General features: G+C 40.1%; 1 protein-coding gene across 2 annotated transcripts in view; it reads left to right on the plus strand.

Annotated features, from left to right (window-relative positions):
- Positions 1 to 23199, plus strand: part of SEMA5A (semaphorin 5A) — a 460360-nt gene that overhangs the window by 215419 nt on the left and 221742 nt on the right. For both annotated transcript variants that reach the window (XM_070246052.1, XM_023625852.2), the window contains exon 5: positions 9478 to 9523. In XM_070246052.1, the coding sequence (XP_070102153.1) occupies positions 9478 to 9523 (46 nt within the window). The remainder of the gene's footprint in view (positions 1 to 9477; positions 9524 to 23199) is intronic.

The following is a 23199-nucleotide window of genomic DNA, read 5'->3' on the forward strand; positions in this document are numbered from 1 at the left end:
ACCTTTCAAGAATGCAGATGTCCTGGGGCTGGCCCTGTGGCCAAGTGGTTAAGTTCGCGCACTCCGTTGCAGGCGGCCCGGTGTTTCGTTGGTTCGAATCCTGGGCGCGGACATGGCACTGCTCATCAAACCACGCTGAGGCAGCGTCCCACATGCCACAACTAGAAGGACCCACAACAAGGAATATACAACTATGTACTGGGGGGGCTTTGGGGAGAAAAAGGAAAAAATTAAAAAAATCTTAAAAAAAAAAAGAATGCAGATGTCCAGGCCTCTCTTCAGATCATTTGAATTAGGCTTCCCAGAAGTGATGTTGGAATCTTTGGCTTAATCAAGTTCCTGATGACCTATTGGCTTGGCAAATGTGAGAACATCTCGTAAAGGCATTGGGAGCTGAGCAAATTTATAAGCATACATATTTGCATACTTAGAGTTGCATTTGGAAGACACGTCTACCATGTTGTGTTCAGAATGCACTAGAATTTGGAGAATTTGGAGGTGAGGACAGCATTTCGGGGCTGTGGACCAGGTGACAGTAGAGAAAACTTAGGCAATGAGAGTGGAAATTGAGATGAGACGTCAGGTTTGAGACATGTTTCATAGCTAGGTTTGACAGTGATTGATGGTGAATAGAATGGGGTGGGGTCAAAGGTGAGATGTGGGAGTGGGACTTGAGAGTGAGGCTTGTTGTGATGGCATTAGCTGGGATTGAGCATATGGGGAATGAGCTGAAATTCTTTGATTGTTTGAAGATATGTGAAAAAAATCTCAGATTTTACTAACCCTGAGGATAACCTAGAAAAATAATTGTATATGGAGATAATTTGAGGAGTGACTATTCCTAGGAAAGCACAGGTTAAAGGAATCATAGAATAATTCAGTTGGTATTTTTTTCAAATGAAAAGTGATCTCTATTAACTGAAAGAGACAAATCAAGGGACCCACAAAAGCAGAAGCAGTGTGTCAATGTAGAGCAAGATGTTATCATCTCTAATCCTCATAGCTCTTAGAGATTTGCATGTAATATTTAGAGTGTAATAAAATTTAAGTTATCAGTGTGATTATTAACAATATTGATTAATAACTTTGCCTCTAAATATGCTTATGGGAAAAGGATTTTCTGATTTTATATCTCTGAAGTTTTCTAACAGCATTGGTCTTAATTATTGCATGCCACTAAAAATCCATCTTTGTTATTTCATTCTACTTACATCAATTCTGCATTCTAAATAACAAGGGCCTCTCTGTCTATTTATGTGCCTTTTAATATTGGTATTTAAACATATGAGAGTGCTATAAAAATGGTTTGATCTTGGTTTTGATGAATTCTTTGAAACTTATTTCTAATAACCAAATCTTTTAAGGGATTTGAAATAGGCTTTTTGGGATAGGGAATGAAATAAGCCAATACAATTCTGGGACAGTGAGTACTTCGCATATATGGTAACAACAGCAGCAATAAAATCAGAATTATTTAAAAATTTCCATGGCCTAAAGTACATATATTATTTTTGAGGAGGGTAGGAAAAATTCTGACTGAGGAGGTAGCTTATAACATGATCATAGAATTGTACATTTATCACCATATTTAAAAATATATTAGCAAAGTAAAAAAAGAATTCACCATTCAAAAACTGTCATCTAAATGTGATCCAACTATTTAAATATGTGCTATATATTTGGAATAGTTTGGTAATTTAAAAATTTCATTAAACTCCCCAAAACTTGTGAAAAAAGTACATGAAAGAGACATTTTCATCAGAACGGTTATAACCACAGAAAATATAAAAGCTCCTAGAATTTGTTTAGAGGCAACCAGCATAATGAGTCTTAGGAATACCAATTATGGATAAGTTGATGAACTACATGAAGTGGTCACGTGGTGAAATTAAATCTTCATGTTTTTAAAAGTTATTGATATGACTGATATATTAAATATTTGCATTTAGATAATTAAAATAATTTTTATAAAAACATCGTGTGCTTTAGGGACTGGATCCGTGGCCGAGTGGTTAAGTTTGCGCACTCCGCTGCGGCGGCCCGGGGTTCGGATCCTGGGCGCGGACATGGCACCGCTCGTCAGGCCGTGTTGAGACGGCGTCCCACATCCCGCAACTAGAAGAACCTGCAACTAAGATATACAACTATGTACAGGGCAGGGTTAAAAAAAAAAAATCGTGTGCTTTAAAAGATATAGTTACTACTTTCCCTTAGCTTCAAAGTCACAAACTTATATCTTAATCTTCCGGTCTATCAATGCAGTTGGAAATTTGGGGGTCATGTACAATGTCATTGTTTCAAATTCTGTTGTCAGTTGGATATTGAGAACAGGGTAGACTTGTGCAGTAAAGAGAAATCACAGAAAGCATGGAGCTGGTACAGGCCCAGGTGAGACTAACTTTTCAGTTGATATCAGCTCTCAGACTAACCCAGATGGTGGCAGTTTCAATGCAATGTGTGTTTTGTTTTCAGATTGTTTCATGATCAACCGTGGTTTAAACTTTTATTAAACAACAAAAAATAAGTTTCTATCACTATTGTTTCAAATTTTTTTTTATAGATTTACTTGCTTTCTGTCTCTGGTTTCTCTTAGTGAAAACTACAAGTCCATCTTTCTCAATTATTCGGTTTTTTGCTCCTTAGTTATAAGTCAGCCTCCAACCTACATGTTCAATAAGAACTTGGATTTTTCTTCTTTGATTTTATAGCTAAATTCATCAGAGACCAATTGAGTTATTCTAAGAGAATGTCATTTTAAAACACCTGTGTCTTTCATAATTAATGGAGGTCAGAGTTAAGTTTTATAGTGTCTCTAGATAAAATGAGTCATTTAGTTAATATGCTCATGATGGCTCAACCTTTTCTTTAATGCCGGCTGAATTTTATTACTTTACGTGAAGACACAAATGAACTTCATCTATTCAGGCTGCACTGCTCCCTCTGAGAATATATTGTTGTGCTTGGTGATTTGTTGCTAATAGGCCGCTGGGGCATGTGATGGGACGCAGGAATGAGTTTTTCAATCCTACAGTCAGTACGAAATAAACTCCAGTGAAAAGGGAGAAAGCATACTCAGATGTCTAGTGGGGAAAGGATGAATGGGCTTCAGAATTGTCAGTTTGTGTCTGCCAAATTTTATGGCTTTGTGATTTGAATTATTCCGTCTATTGCATCTATGTATTCCTCACATGTCATTACTCCTAAAAGTAATATGGTTATTACATTTGAATGTGCAACGTCAAATTTTATTCCAAGACATTTGAAAAAAAGTAGGTCCATACCAAGGGATGAAAAACTCATCCTTTTATTTACTACAGCCATAAAACTGAGCCTTCACAGTGTGGTAAACTCTTGCTCTGTCCTTCTGTAATGAGGGGGGGGGGAATGGCAATCTGGAATAGCTCTCTTAAGCTGTACAACTAACACTCTAAGAATCTAATCTCTTAACCTCGTGCAGTGCTGCCTTGCTCCCTGAAGAATGGCAATATTCCTTATTATTACCTATTTACATCTAGGGGTGTTATGAAGATAAATGGAACCGCTTAAATGCTTTGGGTTGCTCAAAACATTGCCCAGCTAGAGAAACTGATCCTATCTGAAACATTTGGTTAACATTCCCTCTTGGCTGGGAGCCAGAAGCACTCCTTCACGTAGGAAGGGTTGGTGGCCTTTCTCGTGAACCTCACATATATTGTTTTCCCTCCTCTGTGCGCTCACAATTGCAAGATAAAGTGGTGGCCTCTTCTGTAATGCCCTGGAGAAGAGCCACTGGCAGGGGACCATAGATCTTACTTTAGTGTGTGAGTGGCCCAACATCTGGGAATATCAATTTTTTTATTCCCTTTAGAAGATTTTCTTTCCTTTTGTAACCTTTAACTTCGTAGGTCGTTGACCTAAACTGTGATGGATCAAGCAGTCTTGAGAGATTTCAGATCCTTCATGTTGCTGGCTGGATTGGAATTTTTCCAAGAGCAAAAAATGTACTTGGCATATGTGGAGCCAAATAGTTTGAGGAAAGGGTTTTGAGAATAGCAGAATCCACAGTCTTTTGTCAGATTCTTAGGTTCCAGGGAGGTGATTAGGGAATTCCACATGTTTCATTTACATTGCATCTTTTAAAATATTTTTTAAATCGTTGAAAATCATGATAGATAAAGTGAATACTGAAATGTGTAATATTACATATTTCTAATATGGAAAGGTCCAGCAAGGCATTCAATTGCTCACTTGGGTTTTGTGTAGACCACACTCAATTTATTAAACAAATATTTGAAAGCATGTACCAACTCTTTGTCTCCAAAATCAAACAAGTAAAAAAAAGCAACAAAAATGCAACCAACCAGCTGACGCAAAAATAGGCCTTAAATAGATGTTGAGGCTATGCAAGATTATAGATAGTTCCAATAATTCCAATTTCAAATCTTCAAGTCGGCTTAACTGATTTATGATTAACAAATATTATAAATAAGTACTTACTGAATAAATTTTTACTAATAAAGAATTATCTTACCTCTTTTATATGCTGAGATTTTCTTTAAGATTATTGTGAAATATGGTACTCAGTTGCAAAAAATAAAAACAAGTTGAAAAATGTTTTTCATAAATTTAGTGAAATGTGTCATGGTAAGACTTTCATTAGATGGCCATATATTCATCTAACTCTACTGGTCATTTCATATATCTACAAAGGATCACAGTCTTTTAGGAATTTGTGTTATTTAAACATACTGACATTGTATACTTTAACTCTCTCATTTAATAAATGAGGAAACTTTGACACTCTTAAAATAAGTATGGCCAGGGAGCCTCAGGAAGAATTCATGGGAAATAAGAAAGGAGAAGCCAGGCACCATTTAATCAGCCAGACCAGTAGGATTATCATGTTCTGTTAATGGGGAGATACATGTCACAGAGAGAGGACAGTCCCAGAGGTGAGAATCAATTACCTAGAATCAAAAGCTTGTCATTAGCAGTGCTAAGACTTGAATTGTCTCAAAATGATTTGTAAGTGCATCTCTGAATGAAAAATGAAGACATGAAATAATTGTACTGTAAGAACTATTACTGTGTTTGTCTGTTTGTCCCTGCCTATGTGTATGTTTGTTTGATGCAGTGAAATTAGGAAGGGGACATTGGATGACTGATTGGTGAGGTGGTGTAGCACAATGGGACAAGGGACACCAAGGTCAGGGGTTTGTTTCATTCCTAGGACTTTGTCTAAATCCTAATCATCTTGGATAAGTCACATTGCCCTCTTAATTTGCAGAAGTTTCCTATCTACAAATTGAGGGTATATACTCTCTGCTGACAAATTAGCTCTAGAATTCTTGATTCCATGATACTTTTTTAGATCAAAAAAATTGAGGATGGGTTAAAAAATCACCCACTGACATCAATCCAGAAAATGCCAAAGGAAAAGAACTTATCTTCGTTAGGATGTTGGGCATGGTGGTGGTGGTGATGGTATTTCATAATTACTGTGATATTTTCCTAATAAGCATGCCCCTCCTGTTCACCTATTGATGGCTCTACCACACTGATTTATTCCTGATGAGATGGCTGTGAGGGCATAGTTGTTAGGTGTTTGGGTAAATGGTTGAAATCCACTGGTAATGGCTGGAGGTGGGGAGGGGTATCTTTACAGCCTGTTGGGACCTGAGAGGCAGAAAAAGAATGGTAAACAGTTAGATTTGCTTGAGAAGATGTGGACAAGAGTATGGCATATTTGTCATCATAAATCAGTGTCTTCCTGTCTTTGTCCATTTGGGCCGCTATGACAAAATACCACAGACTGTGTAGCTTATAAACAACAGAAGTTTATTTCTCCCGGTTCTAGAGGCCTGAAGTTTGAGATGAGGGTGCCAGCAGGTTGGGTTCTGATGAAGACCCTTTTCCGGGTCGCAGATGGCTGACTTCTCACTGTGTCCTCATATGGTGGAAGGGGTTAGGGATCTCTTTGCAGCCTCTTCTATTATGTTTTTAAATTTATTTTTGTGTTTTTAAGGAAGATTAGCCCTGAACTAACATCTGCCACCAATCCTCCTCTTTTTGCTGAGGAAGACTGGCCCTGAGCTAACATCCATGCCCATCTTCCTCCACTTTATACATGTGATGCCTGCCATAGCATGGCTTGATAAGCGGTGCGTAGGTCTGCACCTGGGATCTGAACCTGGTCTGAACTGGAATGCACAAACTTAACTGCTACTCAATGGAGTTGCCCCCCTCTTTGGAGCCTCTTTTAAAAGGCACTAATCCCAGCAGGAGGGCTTCACCCTCATGACCAAATCACCTCCCGAAGGCCCCTCCTCTTAATACTATCACCTTTGGGGAATAGATTTTCAACATAGGAATTTTGGGGTGAAATAAACATTCAGACCATAGCATTTCTTTCATGGAAAACACTAGAAAACTGGACCCAGGTGTTTTAGAGAATGATCTCTGTGCCTCCTCCAACCCTCTCCACAAAGTCCACAAGGACTTTGACCTTTTCTCTCCCACTGGCCTGCCCAGAGCTCTGCAGAGCATCATGGACACTACCATTCTCTTTCTTCAATGATGTGAAGGCACTTCCAGCTCTCCCTTTGTGTAAGAGAGCTGCCTTTCTAGAAAGTTCCTAGAGACAGATACTGTAGTGTGGACATGCTTGAGTGTGTTGGGGGGCAGGGAGAGAGATGGTCTTGCAATATCCTGTAAGCTCTGAGGTAATTCACTGACCAAAAATATGAATATTGGGAATATGTACAGAAAAAGTCCTTCTTAAAAGAGCTGGGGGGCTGGAAAGGGTGTGATAACTAGGTCCCAGAACCAATGACAAGAGAAGCAATTTATTCTTTTCTAAAACTCCAATAGTGCCACCTCCATCCCTGCTGACAATAACCCCCAACACCTGAACACACAGATAACTGCGCTTGTGTGTGCCTGTAACCAGCAGGGGCCAGAGGGCACGAATGCTCTTTTGCTCTCTGTCCAATGGAGACTATGCTGAGAATTTAGTGTGAGAGGAAGTTTTAATATTTTTCATAAACTATCTAGAAGTTGCTGCTATTAATTGAGTGCTTGCAATGGGTCAGACACCATTCTAAGGATTTTCTGTGGGTTTAAACCTTGTGCCCCCGATGTGACTGTTAGCTCCATTGTACAGATGAGAAGACTGAGACGTAGTGTGTTGGTAGTTGTATGGTAGCAGAACTTTGGCTTTTGCACAAATATTCTTAGCCAATAGGCAATACTGCCTCCCATAGTAGAGGGGCAGTGACCGCTGGCAGCTTCCTGCAGCCAAGAAACCAATTATGAAACCAGCATGAGGGTGGGGAGCCATGGGGCTAATGGAGGCAAGGAGTGCATTATGGACAGTAATTGGCTCAGGTGCCACGTGTAAGCCCCTCATCTGAAAGATTTATGTGCATGTGGATAGATTCCCGACTTCTCTGGGAGGAGTCCTGCTGGTCTCTATTTCGCATCAGGTGAGAGCTTGGCAAATCTTCAAACGCTCGCTAGCCTCCAGCGGTGCTTACCTTGGCAGCTCAGCTACGCTCTTTCTTAGGTGCACCGAGTTCACATTCCTTCCCCTGCAGGAAGATGTTTCTGTTGGAAACCTCGTCTCTGCATGGTGCCTGACGAAATAAAAATAGACTCTGCTGCCATATTTCCTCCTCAAAGGCATCCTTCATCTGGTTCTTCATAGAGGGCTGTGACTCAACTGTAATAAAAGCGGGGCAGTGTTCCCCACATGGCTTTGTGATAGCGACGGCATGTGCCAGGCAATGCTTCTGGGAAATTGTCTGGTGTTATTTCAGAGGTTAAATTGGAGGATAGAAAGAGTGTGGTGAAGAGGCCATTGCAGTGGTTTGGAGGAGTGCAGGATAGCGTTACCCCCATGGTGGGGGGCAAATTAGGAGAACCTTGGGACTTGTGAGGCCCCCTAAATGTGAACTTAGTGCCTTTTCATCACCCAGCAGTGTGCGCACATGTGCTGCTGGATATCAGCCAGTACTGGCGATAGCCATCGCTATTTCTTTGTGCTCCTCATCCCTACCCACACCATAGGGGTGTTTCTTGGTCCTCTCAAGGCTGTGCCCTTGGCCTGACTTGGCTGTCACTTGTCACTCCTCCTGAGACAGTGTGTTCACTTCTGATATCAACTCCCCTCCCCAGAGAGTGAATCTTTTTTTTTTTGAGGAAGATTAGCCCTGAGCTAACTACTGCCAATCCTCCTCTTTTTGCCAAGAAAGACCAGCCCTGAGCCAACATCCATGCCTATCTTCCTCTGCCCTATGCATGGGACACCTACCACAGCATGGCTTGCCAAGCGGTGCCACGTCCGCACCCAGGATCCGAACTGGCAAACCCTGGGCCGCTGAGAAGCGGAACGTGTGAACCCAACCACTGTACCACCGGACCGGCCCCCTCAATCTTCTTTGGTTTCTTGCTAGTGTTGGGAAAATTTTGCTGTTCTCTTACTTTCATAGAAATTACCTTAGACCAGGCCATTATAACAATACTCTCAGCTTCTCAGAGACCCCTTCACACACACATGCTGTGTTAGGGTCTGCTTTCTGTTATATGTCGATTTCTCCCTGCCGTTATTGTTCACACCTGGGCTGACGTCTCCTTCTTTCATCCCTGGCATGCTGTTCCTGCTGCCTCAGCTCCTCATCAGCATGAAGTTAAGGAGGCGTTCCTTCATGCTTTGAGTTAGAGACCAAAGCATCCTGCACAAGGCAGCCCAATTCATTGTTTTGAAAAGCTACAACGATAGAGTCCAAAGCCTAAAGTGACTGGTATTTATGGTTTTTTCCCCTGTGCTCTGCTGATCTCTACTGCATATTTCACTGTTCCTCCCAACCGTTGAAAACTGATAGTTTCCTTTTCTCTGATTTCCTGTTTCACACTTGGGCAGCCAGAGTTGACTCTTTAAACCCTTGATGGCAGAGCGTCAAGTTCAAGCTTCTGAACTTATTACATATGGACTCTATCCAACAAGATAGAGCACTATAATACTCAGACCATTGTTGAGTTCAAAACCTGGACATGTTTGAACTATAAAACATGGTGAATGTAGGTGATCTGTAAGAATGAAGACTCATGAAGAATGGTTTTATAACATCTTACTTAAACTCAGTTTCAGAATTGAATGCTCATGTCCTTTTGTCCACTTCATATAGATCAAGAGAGCCAATTCATAATTTAGATTGACCTTGGTCTCTTCCCCCACCCACACACACACACACACACACACGCATAAGGGTATCCCTTAGCTTTCTCGCCAATCTCAAATGCGTGTCTGTTGACATATTGAATGCTTCTCTGAACTCTGAGGTGCAAGGAAAACTGGGCTACACACATTCTTATCAGGAGGATGTAAAAATCATTAAGCAAAAAAATCAAGTTTTTTTCCCTTGTTCTCCTAAGTTTTATGAACTGTAATTTTTTTGGATTCTATTAAAAATAAAACTGTTCTCTTTTTGTATTTTGTAGAAACTACCTCTTCAGGTTGCAGCTTGAGGATTTGTCTCTGATCCAGGTAGGTGCAATTTATTTTTCTCAAACTTTCATTTTCTATCCAAATGAGCTCCCTGTTTGAGGGGATGCAGACAGATGTATGGAAAAGTATTAATCAAGGCAGAGCAGGGCTTCATTTCCTCGGCGACTTCGGCCGCAGGACTCCTGGCTGCCCTATTTGATAGAAGTCATCAGCTGCTTTAATGCCCAATTAGCCCTGATCTCCTGCTGTGCGGCCCTCTTCCTTTCATGAGCATCCTCCTCATTTACTCTTCATCAAATGATAGATAATTCAAAGGACATTTCTCAATGTCTGGGAGCGGCCTTTCCCCCTGGTTAGAATAATCATTGATTCATTCAGTTTGATGCCTTCAGCCATTATATTCTTGTAATAATCAACGCCCTTTGAAAAACATCTTTCTCTCCTATTTATTATTTATTATTACATGAATATGAATATATGGGTTAAAAACCACATATAGCCAAGAACAAGTGATAATGGATAAAAACACAATTTACCTACTTCTGGTTTTGCATTTTGGAGAAGGAGGCTGAGATCCTATGTTTTGGTGGAGTGTTTATTTTAAACACTGGCAGATCTGAATCGCAAAGCCCGCTTTTGTCCTCCAGTCTTTTAGAAGGGTCTGATCACCAGGGCTTCATGGAGAAGGAGAGGGTTATACCACGAACATCTCCTTCACCAAGATTCTGGGACTCCCTGTGAACCATGCCAGAATCCTTGGTCTGTGCATGGTTTGGAAAATGTTCTTCAATTTTATTATCACCCTCACGTATTAGAGCTCTAAGAAGTGGTTGGAGAGAACTTTATATTATTTTCTTCTCTTTGTAATGCTAGTATTTGTGAACATTCAGGAAACTTGAGAGCAAGGGTTTGATACTAGATCTTTCATTCCCCAGGGCCTTAAAATAAGTTATTCCCACACCAAGGCTGATATTGGTAAAAACAGTGGTTTCGAAGATGTATAGACATGGATTTGTGTTCTAGCTCCATGACATCCAGCAGCTGTGGGTTTCCTCATCTGTGAAATGGCTACAAAACACTATGATTCCCATACTGCCATTGCTAAAATTAAATAAGGCATATACAAGAGATAAGGCATCGTAATTTCTCAACAAATATTAACTGCTTTTATTTTTTAAAGTGATAATAGTAAATAATAAATTATTGTCATAATCATTTCATCACATTGAGTAATGAATTGCATTTCCGATGCAATTTATTATATAACTAAAGTCTTAAATGAGTTGACTGGTTGGTAAAATTATGAATGTATTAATAAGAAATCAGAACGATCAGCAGTTTAACCAAAATACCATTTTGAAGCTCTGATCTCAAATAATCTTCTATAAAAAAAAAACTATAGATCTTCCAATAGATAGGAGCTATATATTATGTTCCTTTTGATTCTCACAGTATAATATATTATATGGCATATCCTGTGTGTTACAGAAGTGGAATGTGTAGACACCTGTGTGTAAAAATGTATATTTACATATACATATTCATTGATTTCCTAGTTTTCTAGGTCTTTTGGCTGAGAGGGTCTAGAAGCATTGTCATCCCAGTAGCAATGAGCACACTTAATGCACAGTATTTGGGTTCTAAATTTAATTCTCCACTAAAAGGAACCAAAATCTTCTTTCTTGGAGAAGTAGCTGATTCCAGAGCCTGGGCAGTGGAAGTCCCAGATAAGCCTGGAAGACCTAGTTGTTTCAGAAATTAAGGAAATACTCAAAAAATGATGATAGCATGTCAAAAGGACCTAGAAGCCAGCTTGAAGTGGGCTCACTGAAGAAATCTGGGACAATTTGGTAGTTAAAATAGATAACGGTGTTATCAGATTATAACACATTGAATAAACTAAGAATCCATGCATATATACTAACATAAAAAATAAATGAATAAATAAACAAATGAAGCAGAGGGATTGCTCTTCCTTACTGTAAAATGACAACTAATAAATATTGAAGGAATGATTTAATTATAAAATTATCATTTGGCAACCATCACTAAAAATTGATACAGGCAAAAATGATCAGTGGATGCTAAAATTTATGGGTGAGAGTTTGATGTTGATCAAGATATATAAAGTCTCAAAGTATTTACCTATAAGATACTTATTAGTTACCAAAGGAAAACTTGTGACTTAGATAGTGAGGAAACCTGGCCAATACCACCATAACTGACTAGTTGAAGGTACCTTCACCAGTACTGGGAGAAAGAGCTAGTATAAGTGCCCTGACTCCATGCACTGAGAACACAGCGAGATTTCCATGATATTCCGGCCAAAAATTATAACCAGTTTCATCATGAGGAGCCATTACACAAAGCCAAACTGAGGATCATTCTACAAAAAAAACTGACCTCTACTCTTCAAAAATTACCAAGTATGAAAGGTATAGAAAGAATGAAGAGCTCTCCTATCGCAAAGGAGGAAAAAATAGTCACGACACTCAAACACTTGATCCAAATTGCATCTTGGAATAGAAAAAAAAAATTTTGTGCTACAAAGGACACATTGGGACACTTGGCAAAATTTTAATATCTGTACATAAGATAGTAGAAATGCATTAATATTATATCCTGACTTTGATTTTGATAGCTATAATGTGATTATGTAGGAGAATGTCCTTGTTCTTTGGAAAAACCTACTGAGATAAGTGGGAGTAAGGGTATCATTTCTGCAACTTATTCTGAATTGATTTAAAAAATTATAATGTGTGTGTGTGTATGTGTGTATACACATGTGCAGAGAGAAAGAGTGATAAAACAAATGTGATAAGATGTTAAATGGGAAATCTAGGAATCTAGATGAAGGCTTTATGACCGTCTATTGCTCTTGCACCTTTTCTTTATTTGTTTCAAAATAAATAGACACAAAAAATCGGGAGATCTCTTTGTCATTGACACGTGCATGATATTATCGTGGGGGCAAGGAAACTAACTATACTTTTCCCATTGTTACTTCCCAATGTCATGATGCCTTTTGGTGGGTATCAGGTTTAGGTTATTGATGGAATTGAAGTGTTCTTATTGAAGTATGGAAAACCCATTAGTATCAGCACCTGGTGAGAGACAGCATGGCCTGCTGATATAGGACCACGCAAGAAGGCAGCGGCTTTCTGAATAATGGCTTTGACAATACAGCCCTAATTATGGACGTCAAACCTCACTGTACCATTGGTGCAAAACAATGCAACTCTCCTCTTTCACATGTCCTGGTTGTGTATGCTGCTCCGTAGCCTACTGTTCTCTGGGGGTGGAGAGAGAGAGAACTAGCAATTGTTTCTGGCAGACTCTTTTCTTACATGTCTCAGTAAATCTGTATTATTGATTTCTATGAATATTTTATTTTGATTTAATGACTATTTCCAAGGGTAACAAACAAAGAGTAGGCACGTTGATAAAGAAAGAGCTGTATCGGTGTTGTAAACAGCACTGTCCAGTAGAAACATGATGTGAGCTTCATGGTTGTTTAAGATTATCTGGTGGTCACATTGAAACAAGTATGAAGAAACAGGGGAAATTATGTTTAACAATATATTTTACCTAACTCATCATATCCGAAATATTTTCATTTCAACATGCAATCATTACAAGAAATTAATGAGAGATGTTACATTCATTTTTGCTTTTTCTTTTTTTGTATTAAGTCTTCAAATTCTGGTGTGTATTTTCCACTTAGAGCACGTTTTGATTTGGCCTAGCCACCATTCAAGAACTCAGTGTGGCTATTGCTACCCACCTGGACAGTGCAATTCTAGATCATGAGTAACAGAAGCATGTGACTTGGATGCCTTGAGTTACGTTAGAGAAATGTTATTTTCTCCCAGGGATCATCTAGATTAATTTGGCTATCTTGGGCTAATAATTTTTCCTTCCCTCTCTCCCCAAAGATAGAAAATTTTTTGTTTAAACATGGGAAAGTGAGGAAATTGAGACCAAGGAGGACAAGCAATTTGCAAAAAAGTGGAGAGAATGAGAATTGAGAATCGACAATAGCCCTCATTTAACACCAGACAAGGTTTCATTTGGTCTTGCCCTCTCTGCATGACAGCAGTGCCTACTTCCAGGTGGCAGCTTGCATTGTTCCTATCTCTCCCCGTCAGCTTGAGACACTTCCACCTTGTCTGTAATGTCAAGCTACTCATGGCTTTCCAGACAGGAGGCTATTTCCCAACTTCAAGCATTTGCTCCTGCTGTCCTCTCTTTCGTAGACACTTATACCCCATCCGCTTCTTAATCTAGAAGAAGACTGCCAGTACTGAGTCTCACTTAGCCATCACCTCTTTGAAACCCATCCTGAGTCTGTTTGGGCTGATGAACCTCTGATGCATTTCGTAGCTTCATAACCTTTATTTCTGACTAGCACTTGTTGTCTCATATTGGAATTCACTGTGTGTGATGTGAAGAACATTTTATTTCTGTTTGCATCTTCAGTATTAGATTAGAGTGGCTCATTAGATTAGGTTACCTGGCAGGTGGTAGACTCAAAACAAATGTCTGTGAAAATTTTAATCCCTTGATATTTAGCAATATATTCACTCTTTCTTCATCTTTTTTCGCTTACCATTAGTGGGATATGGGTAAACTTTGAATTTTTGTCCTTAAATTCAAGAGAAGGAAAATAACACAACCCAGAGTTTCAAGCAAGGAGAAATGCTTGCTGCAAGAGTCATCCTAAAACAGATTTGTGCACACTCTCACCCCAAAGGATGATTCTAGAACAATAGAGGTAATTCCTGACTCAGATACGTTCCTTTCTTACATACCAGTGACTGGTCTGCTCAATACTGATCTACGCTTCTCCTCTCCCGCAAATTCTTCTCCTGCCTTGAAATTGTTTTAGGATCAGTAATGAGATAGCAGCTGGTGAATAATGTTCATTTTTTTCTTCTAATTAGTGATTTTCACAGAGTTCTAGAGACCCCCTACACCTGTCAATGACCCTTGAATTCAATGTGCTGCTTTACGTAGAGTGGCACAGATCCTGGCCGCAGCAGGAGCACAGTGAACACCCCTTAGTGCATCTCTCCCTTTGCCCTTCCTCAGGCCCAGGTGGTCTCCACACTGTGACTTGGTCATTCCAATTTATGTTGTTTGGTGAGAGGAGAAGAGGGGGTTCCAGCTCTCATTCCTGCTACAGCAGTGAGAGGAGGACAGGGAACGACTTGCTAGCATGACACATAGGAGTTGGAGCATGCTGTCCATCCAAATATGGTCATGCCTTGTCGCTCCACTCATGGAATTGTGCTGAAATCCATGATGAGAAAAATGGACTTGTGCGGTGGCTTCACAATGGGAAAACACACTTTGAGGTCAGCTTGCCTGCTAAACTTGATGCTGACAATAGTCTGGAACTGGAGTCGACAGGATCCTGAATCAGAAGTCTCTTTCCCTTTGCCTCCCTAGTAAAGCGAAGGCATCACTAATGGGGTTTCTAAAGCAGCAAAGATTTGAGCGAGCGTCGAGTTGGGACACAATTACTCTGTTACCCTGAGTGAGCATTATCCACTTGAGTAAATCTCTTGGCATCACCAGGAAAATATTCACATATAAATATACCATGAGGTATATTGGCTCTACTTGGGGTGTTTGTTATGATTTCCAAATAGGTATACCTTAATGTAGTAAAGTCGAAGTCCAGAGTTGCTTTCAACTTAAGGAAATAAAACGTGCTTTTCATCAGTGACTAGAGAATCAAATATTAACGGGATACCATTTATAAGCCATCTTTCCACTTGGAGGCTGTGGTAAGTTTCGTTGCAGCTCATCCCCTGCTCAAATTTAGCCATCCCATCTTGAAAACCAGTCATTTTCAGGCATAGCAATAGAAGACATGGCAGTTTACCATTGTGCATCTCTCCTGCTTCTTGTCATAATAGCAGATTCAGCTCTTCAGCATCACTTTTCTTCTTGCCTTTATCACAGTGGTTATTTTACAAGAAGAAAGCTTTTTGCAAAATATAAAAATGCAGCTGGCCTCAAGACTAATTGACAACATTTGCCCATCTGGGACGGTACCTCTGATGGCCCGAGGTAGAGGCATGTTGAATAGCATCCTAAGAACACAAAGGGACTGAGCTCATTTAACCTCACTATCTTTCTAACGTTCTTTTGGGAAATCGCTCAAAATCCATTTTTATATTGTTTTGTTACTGAGGGGAAGGAATTCACAGCCTGTTTCTCACTCACAACTGCTGGAATAAGCAGGAAAATTGAAATCTGTGTTCCAATTTGCCACCTGCCTCTCTATGATTTCTAAATAGAAAACCGTTATGTCTCTGATTACTTGGTCAATATTGGTATAGAATTCTCTCGAAAGTTAAGGTGGTATACAGTTAACTTTGTTTCCTGTATATTTAGGTTTGGAGAATTGAGTTTCAACTTGAGACAATTTCTAAACCAGTGTTTCTCAACTGGGGCCTATTTAACCCCTTGGGAACATCTGATTGTCACCATTGGCATTGGGGGTAGGACTGATACTGGCATCTAGGAGGGTACAGACGAGGGACCCTGTTAAACATCCTGCAATGCACAGGGCAGCCCCTCCTCACTCAACAGCTCTGGTTCTGAATGGTAATAGGTCCAAGGTTGAGAGACCCTGTGTCAGATGATGGCTGCCTCAGTGTCCATATGTTTTGAAGAAGCCACTTTTCTAGTCTGTGATGTTAAGATTACTTGATTCAATCTGTAACATCTTTGAGGTTCTTAGGGGATTTTCATCTTTAGATTTCTTCATATCTTTAATCAAACACATGTATGAATCCTTAGCGGCTATTTCTAAAGAAGCTGCTGGGATTCTTGAGTTTAAATTGCATCCTTTTATTAATATGGAATTAAATTTAAAAATAAATTGAGTCAATTTATAACACCAATACCCTCTCTAATGGGTCATAACACTATGGTATAACTACCCTCTGTTGGAATTCTTCTGTATAAATTAAAGCTGATGTATTAATTTAGAATAACTGTTCAAAAGAGATGTTCACACCAAATCGTTTTTAAAAATCAAATTTTATATTTATATTGGACAGGGGGAGACTGGTGTCCCTGTGGTACTCAAAAATTATGATTCTAAACTTTCTTTCTTTTTGCCTGTCTTTATCAAATATGCTCTTAAAATCAAAGTGTCATAAAAGTGGAAGGGATCTTAGAGATAATCTTTATTAAAACCTTTCAGGGGCCTGCAAACTAAGCTTTGTGAATCATAAAGTTTTATTCGAACACAGCCACGCCCATTCATTTGCATACTGCTTGACTGCGATCATAGTTTGCGAAGTTTATTGGAACACAGATACATCCATTCCTTCATGTATTGTCTATGGCTGCCACTTCAGCAGGGTTGACCAGTTGCAACAGAGACTATCTAGACCACAAAACCTAAAAGATTTACTATGTGACCTTTTAAGAAAAAGTTTGTCACCCGTGATGGTACTTAGTACACAGCAAATGGTCCATGAGTATTTCCTGAATGGATGGATGAGTGAACACCAAATGATGCAGGGTGATTCTTTCTTTTGTTTTGTTTGTTTTTCAGACAATGTTTCCTTGATGTGTTTCTTTTGACTTTCTGTGCAATAATTTCATAGTGCCTAGTAGACGATGTCCCATGGGTTGGGAATGTTCAATAGTGTAGCCATTCATGCCCAAATTCTCATCTGTTCTCTTGGGGAAAATTCCTCATCAGGAGCTGTTTTATACATCCATTTCTTCAAATACATTTCCTTTCCTTTCCTTATAACTTCCTGGAGGATTTGTAGTTGCTTATGTATATTTTATATAGATGAGGACTGATTTCACTAGTTTCAGAGAGTATTAGTCAAGTTGAGTTAAGGCTGTTAACAAACAGCCCTGCACTCACAGTGCCTAAACACACACACACACCTACCCACTCACACACACAGGGCCTTATTCCTCACTTGCAGAACAGGCCATCACAGAGGCTGTGGGGGCTCTGTTCCATTCCTCTAGTCCTCTCTGCTTTATGGTGCTTCTATGTTCAACTCAAACCTCCAGGGGCAGCATGGGGGCAAGATGGAGGATCATGCAGAGGAGATCTGTGTGGGCCATGCCAGGAAGTGGCATGCCTCCCTTCTGTGCAGTTTCCAGGGGCTGTAACTCAGTCACATGGCCTCAACCAACTGCAAGAGAGTAGAAGCATAGTTTGCCTGCGTCCCCAGGAAGAAGCAGAAAACCAAACATTGGCAGGCGTTAGCATTTTCTCCCAGACAGTGCTAGGAAAAACCAGACTAGCCCCTAGGGATGCACTTAACTTTCCCTGTTCTCTCCCCTGCCACCCCACCATTCTAGCCATTCAAATTTTCTACTGCACACAAACAGATTTATTCACGCTTCTAACATTTCTGTAAATAACAAAGTGAGGATACCTTGAACAAACCACTTAACCTCTTTGGACCTCAATTTTCTCCGTGGTGTGTTTAGGAGAGGAGAGTCAGGAAGAAGAGTAGACTGGATTATTCCTGCGGTCCCTTTCAGCATTAAAATCTTAATGTGCATCATTCTTCTACTTACTGTGTCATTGCTTCAATGACGCTGGATTCCTCCTTCTTAAGGAAAACTTTCCCTATAATTGGAAACTTGGCATTATGCTTACTTGATGTAACCTTAATGACCCAATTTGTCATAAAATGATGATGACAGCAATAATAATAGCAGACAGCATCTCCTGTGCCCTTACTCTCCACTCAGCTCTTCACATGCATCATCTCCTTTGTGTTTCCTCAGCAGCACCAGGGTGCAGGTATTATGTACAGTATTTTATAGAGGAGGAGTTGGTGCTTGGAGAGTTGATGTGATTTAACCAGGATCACGTAGCTGGTATGTGGTAGAGCTAGCATTTGGACCTGGGTATGCTGGGCTCCAGAGGACAGTCTCTTCATCACTAACTAACACGCCACTTTATTGTATTCAGCAGTGCTGAGTGCCACGCCACCTATTGTTGACGACTGGCTTGCAGTGAATCTAATTGTTAATTTATAATTATAATTTATATCTAGGCTTTAGGTCAGGTTCCCTGGAAGTCTGACCACAGGGAAGTCTCTGCTTTGTTGAGGGCGTGTTCTCAGCAGGTGGGGAGTGAGGGATAAGGTAGGGAAAGGAGCTAGGCAAGGATTTGCTCTCAGCTGGCGTCCAGCATCAGCCTGATCCCAAGGGAACTCTGGAGCATGGGTAGAACTGCACTTGGTCCCCTTTGAGGCAAAGGGGGATAATGGTTTGTGCCCAACTCTCCTCTTGTCCTTCAGTTGTTAATTACAGCATTTTGGGTGTGGGGGTTGTGGTGACATAATCTGATGAGGTGGCTCTCATCAGCCAAGAACAATTCTCAGGAGAGGGAGCAGCCAGGAGCCAGTATCAGCCAATACTGACAGCAGCCAAGAAAGGCACGCTGTCCTGTAAGGAGAGCTGGGTAGGGTACCAGCAGCACCCACTATGGTGTGTATTACTCGGTATTTTTATATCTTGCTTGGGCTTTTCCTGATGTTCTAGACTGGATGCACAGACACTGGTCCCCACCACCTTTAAAGAAGTAAAGTGTTTTTCCGTGTTTAAAAAAAAATGTAACACATACTTTATTATTGAATGCATTCTGTTGTATTGTACATACCTTAGTTTTTAATAATTTCCCCTATCCACTTCTGAATTTATGCTTCACTTACCACCTCAAAAACTGAATTGAAGATGCATGATTATAATATTTTTCTTAGTCAGGTGTATCTTAGTTTCATGAAACGAGGTCGGGAGATTTCTCTAAGCCAATAGCGAACACTGTCTGACAATCACAGGCTACTAGGTAAACCAAGGGGTGCATTTCATTTATCTGAAGTGCATTTCTACTTCTGTTTCAGGGGTGGCCCAGTACCTGACATAACTGTTGAATGATGGGCCTGCTCAGAATTCTCTGTTCTGCTTTCTTTTTCCTTATTTTTGTGCCTTTCCCAAAATGCTGACACAAATAGATAAGCCAATGTACCAGGAATACCCTTTGTTTCAAATATAAGTAATGGATTCTTATTTGGGTGAGAGATTATGTATTCTGGAAGCTGAAGTCTCCCAATTGCCTAGAGGCCAAGTGACAATGAATAGCATGGTAGAAATACAAGTGAAAAAGTGTGAGTCACTTTGGCTTACTGTTCTCTGGAGTGAATGGACTGAAACTCGTGATTTGTGATTCTTTAACATATGAGCCATTTGTCATCCTGACTTTATTCAGTAACTGTGATGGAGTTGGATGGTATAACTGTGGATAGAGCTGTGATGGGCACTGCCCTTGTTTAACGTATGTCCATCAAACTCTCCTTTTGCTGTTTGCTCATAGCTAATCTTTTAGAATTTATGTATTACTTCTTCATTAGCTCATAGTGTTTTATCTGTTTGCATCAGTTCTTACTGGCCTGAGGGACATTCACCATCTTTCAAATGATAGCATATGATCTGTGATCTCTACTATGATTTTATATGAGTTGATTATGCAGTTTAATTCTTGAACTTCAACCCTATTTTCAAATTTTGAGGGTACTCAATTCAATTATTGTTTATATGTTTTCTAAAAGGCACAGAAAAAAGGCACCCACTCAGAAGTTCCTTTATAGAAGTACACTATTTAATAAGAAAGTGAGTATGACTATGTATGGAATTGTGTTAATATTTGCAGTCCAGAGACCTCATAAAGTTTTTTTGCCAAAAATGTTTTAATCAGCATTTGAATAAAGGAGCATTGAAATCCAAAGTAGTCTTGAAGTATTGCCATCAGTTTCTGATTCAAGAGGGGAAGAGAACCCACATACTACTGATCTTCGATCGCTCAAAAACATAGCATGTAAGTGACAGTAAAGATATATAAATGGAAAAAGTCTATGAACACTAGAAATGGAATCATTTATATACCCCAAATTTCAAGACTTTTTGAAGGGTAAGAAACATCTTTTCTTTGGAAATTTGGAAAGATACAGGAACAGGGAAAACCACAGTCAAAAACAGTGATAAAAGCCAGATAACAGCTGAAAATAATTACTTAAGATGAAACAGTAATAGTCCTGGGAGTATAACATGACATTAAAGAAACTCCAAATATTATATTCAATGAGATTCAAGAAAATGTTGTAGGTATTCAGTGAAAAATGGAAGACTGAACACTCGTGATTACTTCAACTCTTTCCTAACACTCGACTTTGTGGCAGTTCGCATGTGGAAGGCTTCATTGTCTCTAGACAGTTGGCAGCACGGTTAACTGGGAGCATCCCTGTTTGAGCCTGTAAGGGGCGTCTGTCACTGCCTTGCTAGATTATTTTCCTTCTGGGATTACCAGGACCCTACTCTCTGGGATTCTGGCAGTATTACCAGTGATGTGGTGTGGTAGGCTGAAAGATGGCCCCCCCAAAGATATCCGGGTCCTACTCTCTGGACCCTGTGAGTGTTACCTTACATGGCAAAAATGTGGTTACAATTCTTGAGATGGGAGATTATGCTGGATTTTATGGACGGGCACTAAATGCTTCACAAGTGTCCTTTTAAGAGGGAGGCTGAGGTGAGATTTGACACACACATGCAGAGGAGAAATCCATGTGAAGATAGAGCAGAGAGAGCCTTGAAGAGGCTGGCCTTGAAGACGAGAGTGATGTGGCCTCAAGCCAAGGAATGCAGCAGCCACCAGAAGCTGGAAGAGGTAAGGAAGCATTCTTCCCTTGAGCCCCTGGAGGGAGTGTGGCTCTGCTGACACCTGGATTTTATTTTGATCCAGTGATGCTGATTTCTGACTTCTGGCCTCCAGAACTGTGAGAGAATACAGTTCTATTGAATTCAGGTACCGAGTTTACGGTAATTCATTACAGCAGTCACAGAAACTTGTATCTCACAGGAAGGCCAGTGATCCAGGAAGCCTAATAAAAGTTTCCCATGTCCTTGGTCTAGGGTTCTGTAAATGACCCAAGTGCAATTAATTAGCATTCTTTAAGGACTTGGAAGTCTGCCCTGAGAGAAACAGGGCTAATCTCTTTTCTTTGTAATCATGGGCTCAAAGGATGATGTCAACTGTAGGCTATTTGCAGCCATCTTGTCACCAGGTGGTGTCTGCCTGAGAATAAGGCCCAACAGAGGCCATGATAAGTAGGAACTGGCACTGTTGAATTCTTAAAATGTACTTTGAATCCCCGGGCTCTTCTGGGCTTGAATTTGGTTTTCTCTTCTTGTACTTTCCAGTTACAAAATATTTAAAAACTTTGTTTTTAACTTGGACTTGTTGGAGTTGAACTTTTATCACTTGTGACAAAGACAGTACTAAGAACTTAAGTGATTTTACCTCTGTCTGCTGCTCACATTAAACTTCTTAAGACAGATTTGAATGCTTGTGTGCACTTCCTTTGAAGCACTTGATGTTTTTAATTTGCTGCCTAAAATTTGTCTGTCCTTTGAGAGAGGATGCTGAGGATGCTCTATCTTTGGAGTGTTAGGTCTGTTGCATGTACTAAGTGTCATTTTCTTTTGTTTAAAATAAACATTATCATTGGTTGAGGGAGTCATTTAACTCATGAGAAACATCCATTTGTAAATATAAATCTCAAAAAAACACTCATTTGGAAGTCACATTTAAACCAGACATTTCTGCCATTAGAAAGAATACAAGTTAAGGCTAATGTTATCCTTTGGGTAGCGCATTAGTTTCCTAGGGCTGCTGTAATAAATTAGTACAAATTTGGTGACTTCAAACAACAGAAATTTATTCTCTCACCGTTCTGGAAGTCAGGAGACTGAAACTGAGGTGTCAGCAGGGCCACACGCCCTCCAGAGGCTCCAGGGGAGAATGCTTTGCCTCTTCCAGCTTCACGTGGCCCCAGGAGTTCGTTGGCTTGTTGGCGCATAGTCCGGATCTCTCCCTCCATCTTCATATGGCCTTCTCTCTGTGTCAGAGTGCCTCACAGCTCCTCGCCTTTCTCTTATAAGGACTCTTGTCATTGGATTTAGGGCCTGCTGGATAATCTAAGATGATCTCATCTTGAGATCCTTAACTTAATCAGATTTGCAAAGATCCTTTCTTCAAATACAGGTCACATTTACAGATTCTGGGTAGATATATTTTTGGCAAGGCCAACATTCAAGGTAGTATTCAGGAGCTCTTTAGAAGAAAATTGTCCCCAGTTTATGCATCTTTGTTTTGAAGAAATCCTACCTATTCATGGTGCCATGAGACTTCTCTGTGTGTTATGGCTGCAAGAATTTTCAAAAAACTATTTCTCTTTTTCTCTGAGAGTTTCTTGCCTTAGCACTATTGACATGTAGGTCAGATAATTCTTTGTTCTGGGGTCTGTCCTGTGCACTGTAGGATCTAGGGTGTAGACAGCAGCCCTGACCTCTATTCACGAGATGCCAGTAGCATGTCCCCCATGTTGCAAAACCAAAAATGTCTCCAGACATTGCCAAATTTCCCCCGAGGGGCAAAATTACCCTCAGTTCAGAGGCATAGCTCTGTACCCACATCACAGAATGATGGGAATAAATGTTTTCTGACAGAAAGGCAAAGAGATAAGAGAACAGTATCGGAGAGCACAGAGACAAGTATAAATTCTGCCTTTCCCATACTTGGAGTGGAAGGAATGAGTTTTCTCTAGCAAAACAGGTAGAGTACAGCGCAGAGAAGGATCTGTAACCCACCCGTTTGC

The sequence above is a fragment of the Equus caballus genome, chromosome 21, assembly GCF_041296265.1.
Source record: "Equus caballus isolate H_3958 breed thoroughbred chromosome 21, TB-T2T, whole genome shotgun sequence".
Lineage (NCBI taxonomy): Eukaryota > Metazoa > Chordata > Mammalia > Perissodactyla > Equidae > Equus > Equus caballus.